This window comes from Mytilus edulis, chromosome 13, assembly GCF_963676685.1.
Source record: "Mytilus edulis chromosome 13, xbMytEdul2.2, whole genome shotgun sequence".
In the NCBI taxonomy this organism is placed as follows: domain Eukaryota; kingdom Metazoa; phylum Mollusca; class Bivalvia; order Mytilida; family Mytilidae; genus Mytilus; species Mytilus edulis.
In genome coordinates this window covers 66,645,054-66,652,503 of record NC_092356.1, presented here as the reverse complement: position 1 = coordinate 66,652,503, position 7,450 = coordinate 66,645,054, and the positions used below count along the sequence as shown (strand labels likewise).

Here is a 7,450-nt window from a genome sequence, read left to right as displayed (position 1 = left end):
TGTTTGGTTTTATAAATATTTTGATATGAGCGTCAATGAGGAGTCTTATGAAGACGAAACGCGCGTCTGGCGTACTAAATTATAATCCTGGTACCTTTGATAACTATTTACACCACTGGGTCGATGCCACTGCTGGTGGACGTTTCGTCCCCGAGGGTATCACCAGATCAGTAGTCAACACTTCGGTGTTGACATGAATATCAATTATGTGGTCATTTTAATGAATTTTCCTGTTACAAAACTTTGAATTTTTCGAAAAAAGTAAAAATTTTCTTATCACAGGCATAGATAACCTTAGCTGTATTTGGCACAACTTTTTGGAATTTTGGATCCTCAATGCTCTTCAACTTTGTACTTGTTTGGTTTTATAAATATTTTGATATGAGCGTCAATGAGGAGTCTTATGAAGACGAAACGCGCGTCTGGCGTACTAAATTAAAATCCTGGTATCTTTGATAACTATTTACACCACTGGGTCGATGCCACTGCTGGTGGACGTTTCATCCCCGAGGGTATCACCAGCCCAGTAGTCAACACTTCGGTGTTGACATGAATATCAATAATGTGGTCATTTAAATGAATTTCCTGTTACAAAACGCGCGTCTGGCGTACTAAATTATAATCCTGGTACATATGATAACTATTGGAGTTAAGTGTGATGTCCATTTTTACTGAACTAGTACACATTTGGTTTCGGGGACATCTATATTCATAACCTTGAGTTTAACCAGCGAAATATCTTTAGAACAAGTGAGACACATTTGATTTCAATATTATTAATACAATAATTGAATTAAATACATATCACATCCACGCAAAATTAAAATGAAATCTAATGTTAAACAATACGCAAAAAAATAATGTAGTAATAAACGACGAAATAATATATAAGTTGATTTGTTTAAAAAGTATGATGCGACAAATTATTTATGATAAGATCCGATAACTTTACATCATAGAATTTAGAATGGAAGCAAGAGAGGTATTTATTATTCAATTTTAATACATTTAGTAATTTAACACATTTACAATACATTCACTATCAAAGCTTAAGTTTCAAGCAGTTATTAATGCGTAGCGTCAGTCAAATGTTCTTCTTTCATTCGCTAATCAATGTCTTGTATGGCAGTTAATCTGTACATTTATATCAAAAATTCAATTGACGACACATGAATAAGTATCAAGTATCCCACCATCTCTTTCGTCAAAAGACGAACTTTTATAGTGTTTCAATTTAAAGGTGTAAGTTTCTAATGCGCTTGGTATATCTGGGTCATAAAACTCACTTGATCTGAAATATAATCATAAAACACCTGTAAACATGTTTATTCAGGCATACAAAATAAATCAAAGATAACCACGTGGAAGTGTTATTATTTGTAAAATTGACTGATTTTTGAAATTAAACCAGAGAAAGACAAGATATCACAGCGATTTATATTGTCATACAAATCGTTGGTAATGTATACATTTGATGTCACATATATAATTTCATTCCAAATCCCTTATTACAAAAACATTTGCTGAAAGTGTTGTTGAATCTGTAAAATTTGAGGTAATGACAATATACCTATTTTGTTAAAACTTAATGCTCTTGTTAGAACACCACGAAAAAAAGTTATTTATTATATATTCATTTATTCTATATAAATCAGATCTAACAACCCTTCTAATTGAGAAGACTATATCTACTACCAACAGTAACATAGTTAATCAGATAAATATAGATCATGGAATATCCACAAAAATACAAAATTAGCAGAAAACTTGAGAGACCTACTCTAACAATATATCTTAACTGTTACATAACATATTCACTGCTTTATGATCTTCGTGTTCTTTAGGTATACGCTTCCAACAAAACAATCCGCAAAAAAAATAAAACAAAGAGCCCTTAGACTCAGCATAATCGAATTCGCTCAACTTTGCACGTATATTAATATTAAGAAGGTTATGCAAATATATAACAAATGGCTTCTTAGTTTAAATAAAAGAAAATGTTAAAGAATTGTCAGAAAGTTACCTAAACTATGATTTCATAGTTATGTATCTGCCTGAGGCCAAACTTTGATCAGCTGGACCTGAAAATAAATCAAGAACTATGTAGTTACAATGCATGCTTATTTTTTAGTTTTATATGTTGTGTCATGTGTACTATTGTTTGTCTGTTTTTCTTTTTCCTTTTTAGCCATGGCTTTGTCAGTTCATTTCCGATTTATGAGTTTGACTGTCCCTCTAGTATCTTTCGTCCCTCTTTTAACTATTTCGTCTCGATATTCAAAGAACATGTCATATGCAACCATAAAAATGTTTTATGCATAATACAATAAAATCAATCAAACATAAGTAAAGTACAAATCGATATTCTATAAAAATGTTTATCGTTTACATCAAAGCATTGATAAACATTTTTTTTTTATCAACTTTAAATAGAACAATCTATTTCACAAAGTCTTAATTGCATCTCTGGTAGTATAAATGGTACTTAGTTATACTTTTTATTTACCTTATTTCGATAAATCAAGATGTGATATAAGTCCAAGTCGTCACAATACGTAAAAGTAAACCAGCATAGAACAGAGTATGGTCTTTGAAATCTTATTTGTATGAATTCGCAGATGTTGTTTAATAAGTTTCGAAATGCATAACAATCATAAGAATGATATTGACTTCGCAAACAATTCTAAAGACAGTGACGGTGCTAATTGGATAACAGACCACACTACTAGTCACTAGATTACGTACCAATATTGCATTCATTGTGAAGAGAAGTACCTGAAAAAAATATATAATTATTTAAAATATGGGCGAAACAACGAAATAACAATTATTCACACTTGAAATATTGAGATTTTGAGAATTATCAAATACAACGGAGAACATTGACTATTTTAATTTGTACGGGAAATGTCCCACAGTCACCTCTTGTTATGTATTTATTTTATAGACTATAAATTATGAAAGTAATCAAGCATTTTCAAATATAAAAATTAACTGCCTAGAGTCGTTGACGTTGTAAAAAAAAAAATATAATTCATAATATAAATTGGTAGTATCTTTTCCTACTGAACAGATTTAATATAACGTTATAAAACATGTTTTAAATATCTGAACCGGTTAAAGGTACGTTTCATTAAAGAAGAATTGACTCATTAAAGTCATAAGAAACCTCAAATTAAAAAAAAAATGCATATGTTTTTTTATAACTAAATGGATAGTTTTCCTTATAAAACTTATGTACATATACTTTTTTCTGCAGAAAATTCTTTAATTTGTTCATATTTAGAAGAAGTTAACTTTATTTTAATTAATTCCCCGACACATTTCCCGTATGCAAAGTGACCTTAGTGTGACCCATCTCGTAAAAATCCTGTGGTCGCAATCCGCATGGATGTCCTTAAAATAAAATATTATCTGATTGTACATGTTAAACACGTGCTCAATGTCCATGTTTTTTTGTTGTTTGGTGACAAACAGGTGACAATCGTTAAAATTTTGCTACAAAACACGAACTTTAATTACCTGCCATATTTTCACAACAACACTGAGCGATTAAAATTTTACGAAATTTATGCGATTTCTTTTTTATAAAATCGTGCACAGAAGACTAAGTTTATGGTGTATGTAAGCATTAGTTCAAGAATTGGAATAACATTATTTTTCACCGGTCACATGTTTATTATGACTTTAAATAAATCGTTTTTTGTTTAGTATCCATATATTTAAGATAAACACTATACACTATAGATTAAAAAAAAAGAAGGTTAATTCACTTTTAATTACAAACAGTATTGTTCAATATTATTCCTTCAAAATTAAAGCAGATCTTTGCAAACAGATCGTTGCAAACATATCTTTGCATTATACTCACATTTACGAGTCCCACTTTCCACATATGGTAAATTTGATGATCTAGATACCGAATTATTGTTATTACATTGTTCACTTGTATTTGTATTAAAATTGTCTTTTTGATATTCGCACTGGTTGGATGATGCCTGATCCCGATATATTTCTGAATTTCTATTGTCAGTTGGAGTGGCTGTTGGTCTACCTCCCTCTGTTGTTCTAGTATCTACAATTTCTTGAATATCTCCATTTTCTAATTGATTTCCATCTTCGACTTGATTTAGAGGAATTTGCTCCCGTGGTGTATGGCCTAAAGAAAGAATTATTATGCTTAAAAACTAATCATAAAACGAACTATAGGTTTCCGGTGATTCACCTGCCTTCTATTTAAGAAGTAATGATACAACTCCAAGACACGTTTTTATTATATCTCTGCATTTGTGTTGCATGTATTAGTTTAATTCAATACAAACTTCTATGTCACTTGTTTTCACTTGTTCTTTTTATAACAATAAAAGACTTTTCGGATTTTGAATTTTGTTAGCAGTTCGGTATATGTTTTATATTAATTTTTTATATCCGCTTTTAAATGGTCAGCATGCTTGACAAGAAACCCCTTTGACGTACATTCAGAAGGTGATGTCTAAATAAACACTTCCGTATAGGAAAGATCATGTTCGTTTGGTGTCAGATGAATGTCGTCTATATCAATACCAAAGTTAAATGAATATAAGTATTGATTCATTTTTACAAAATAAGGTCAAACAAACAATGAACGCACTCACGATGTTATTATGTAAAAAGAAAACGATGTTCTTTTGTTTTTTATGTGTTATTTCGTAGACTGACTGTGTCATATTCTTTTGTTCTCTATTTGTGTGTGTGTGTGTGTGTGTGTGTGTGAGAGAGAGAGAGAGAGAGAGAGAGAGAGAGAGAGAGAGAGAGAGAGAGAGAGAGAGAGCAAATAGGAAAAGACTTACCATGATTAAAACACATATTAAACCTGCACATGCACTGTTCGCGTGTTCTCACTATATACACAACTACTATGAATAGAACCACCACAGCTATACCGAGAACAACTATGCTGAAATGTGTAATACATATTTTGATCATTTTACCAACATAACTTTTATTGCATATCTTGAATTAATATCATAAGAATTGTAGAAAGTTATAAAAATATTCACACTTGTTATTTCTAAATTTACATTGCCGTTGCTGCATTTATATATTATTGCCCGTAAGGATATATTATTGATCGTGATAAAACAATCTCAATGTTTTGCTATTTTGTAAGACAATCCAGAAATATGTATGGAAAGCAGTAAAGTATGCAATGCATGTTACACAACAAAAAAACATTTTTAAGCAGAAAATTAGACAACGATTCAAAAGGCCATTTGACACAATTAACACAAAATAATGTTATGAGTTCGAGGAAAAAGCCGAACATTTGACGTAAAATAACGACTGCTACAACAGAAAACAATTCAAGCATAATGATATAATAACCTATATTACGGCTACAAAGTTAAAAAAATTAGAAACGGCCACAATGGAGATCACTTTCAACCTCTCATTAGAAATGTCAAAATAATCTGATTTATACTGCAATCAGCTATTTTACTATACAGATAAAGCTATACGTATAAACGTGGTAAGATTATTTTAGCCCGACCCCCAAATGACATACATGTAGTTTAAGAAAGTAAAGTTCACCGAATGACCTTCACCAATTATCAAAATCATAACATACATATCAAGCTACATAAGACCCGACATGACACAATATATCAAAATAGAAACAAAAGCATTAGAAGAAACAAATGTGATGTTTAGAAACATACGGCAAGGTGAAGGTTCTTAAATATTTCAACACATTCTAAATTTTAAAACATCTTAATATGTGTTTGAACTTCATAATTTAAATAAAAAGTATTATAAAATGAGCATTTCTGTCTTAAAAAGGTTAACATCATGGATTTTAATGCCAAAAATAGAATATTTATCATACAGGGTTGTTCATCTGCCTTGTTATTGATGGACTATTATGAAATATACGTTTAATTCCAATGGGAACAAATTGTGTTCCTCTTCTTGTCGACTTGTTTCTTTATTAGTATTAGGCTGACTTCTTACAAGAACTTCTTAGGAAGAAAAATAAGAAGTTAGCAATATCATTTAACTCTACTTTCCGTTATATAGATAATGTTCTTTCACTAAATAATTCACAATTTGGTGACTATGTTGAACGCATCTATCCTATCGAACTAGATATCTTGACTTACATCTAGAAATTGACAATGAGGGTCGGTTGAAAACAAAACTTTACGACAAAAGAGATGATTTCAGCTTTAAAATTGTGAAAATTCCATTTTTAAGTAGCAACACTCCAGCAGCACCTGCATAAGAAGTACATATCTCCAAATTGATACGATATTCCCGTGCATGCATTTCCTATCATGATTTTCTTGATAGAGGGTGGCTGCTCACAAAGAAGCTATAAAACCAAGAGTTCCAAATGGTGAAGTCACCCCTTCGTAAATTTTACGGACGTCATCACGAGTTGGTTGACCATTCTGGAATAACCATTTCACAAATGATATCGGATATTTGCCTTATGTCTTAACTACAACCCCTTCCCTTTCAAATGCATGTGACCTACATAATTAGACTATTTACCGGATTTGTTTTCACTTAAACAACACGACGGGTGCCACATGTGGAGCAGGATCTGCTTACCCTTCTCAAGCACATGAGATCACCCCTTGTTTTTTATGAGTTTCGTATTGCTTATTCCTTAGTTTTCTATGTTGTGTCATGTGTACTATTGTTTGTCTGTTTGTCCTTTTCATTTTTAGCCATGGCGTTGTCAGTTTATTTCCGATTTATAAATTTGATTGCCCCTCTGGTATCTTTCGTCCTTCTTTTAAATTTGGATGAAAACTACTAATGTTAGCACATGACGAGACGAGCACAATGTTTATTATGACATGCCATGCAAGTGAATAAAAGCCTCCGAACGTATCCATACTTAGATAAACATCTATCTAATTTTAACCAGAGATAACAATACACAGTGACATGCACGTTCTTACCTGCTTTTAATCTAGTAGAAAAGAGATGCACTTTTGTTTTTCATACCTTTTCTATCTTTGAGCGAAACAAATTATTTTTAAAAAGTTATAATCTGTCTCATTTTAGTCATTTAATGTCAAAAGTCAAAGTTTCATATTCCTCCTAAAAGCGAATCAATATAATTTATCATTTTATCATAATTTTATATTTTCTTTCCAACTTTTAAAGTTATTACATTGCTATGTTATTCTTATGTCACAGTTAGTTAAGGGCTGTAAAAATTTAGATTGATGTTTTCAATGTCAATTTGTTTTAAAAATGAGATTATAATTTCTACATATTTATTCTAACATTATATTGGGAAAAAGATTCTCTTTTTCAGTATTTTTTTGTTAAGATCTATTATAAATATATAATATTATAAATATATAAGGAATGAACAATATTACAAATGTAACAATACGTAGTATCAATAAAATATTTTTTTTTCCTTTTGGGTAATCTATTTAATGTTGTTTCC

The 7,450-nt window shown here is 30.7% G+C and overlaps 1 protein-coding gene across 1 annotated transcript in view; it reads right to left on the bottom strand.

The window, feature by feature from the left end:
* Nucleotides 1-1,185: 1,185 nt before the first annotated feature.
* The window catches only part of LOC139501007 (uncharacterized), a 31,854-nt gene continuing 25,589 nt past the window's right edge, over nt 1,186-7,450 (bottom strand). Inside the window, exons 10-14 of the mRNA XM_071289950.1 lie at nt 4,830-4,936; nt 3,872-4,159; nt 2,746-2,775; nt 2,024-2,081; nt 1,186-1,291 (exon numbers count right to left, since the gene is read on the bottom strand). Of these exons, the coding sequence (XP_071146051.1) occupies nt 2,029-2,081; nt 2,746-2,775; nt 3,872-4,159; nt 4,830-4,936 (478 nt within the window). The 3' untranslated portion in view covers nt 1,186-1,291; nt 2,024-2,028. The remainder of the gene's footprint in view (nt 1,292-2,023; nt 2,082-2,745; nt 2,776-3,871; nt 4,160-4,829; nt 4,937-7,450) is intronic.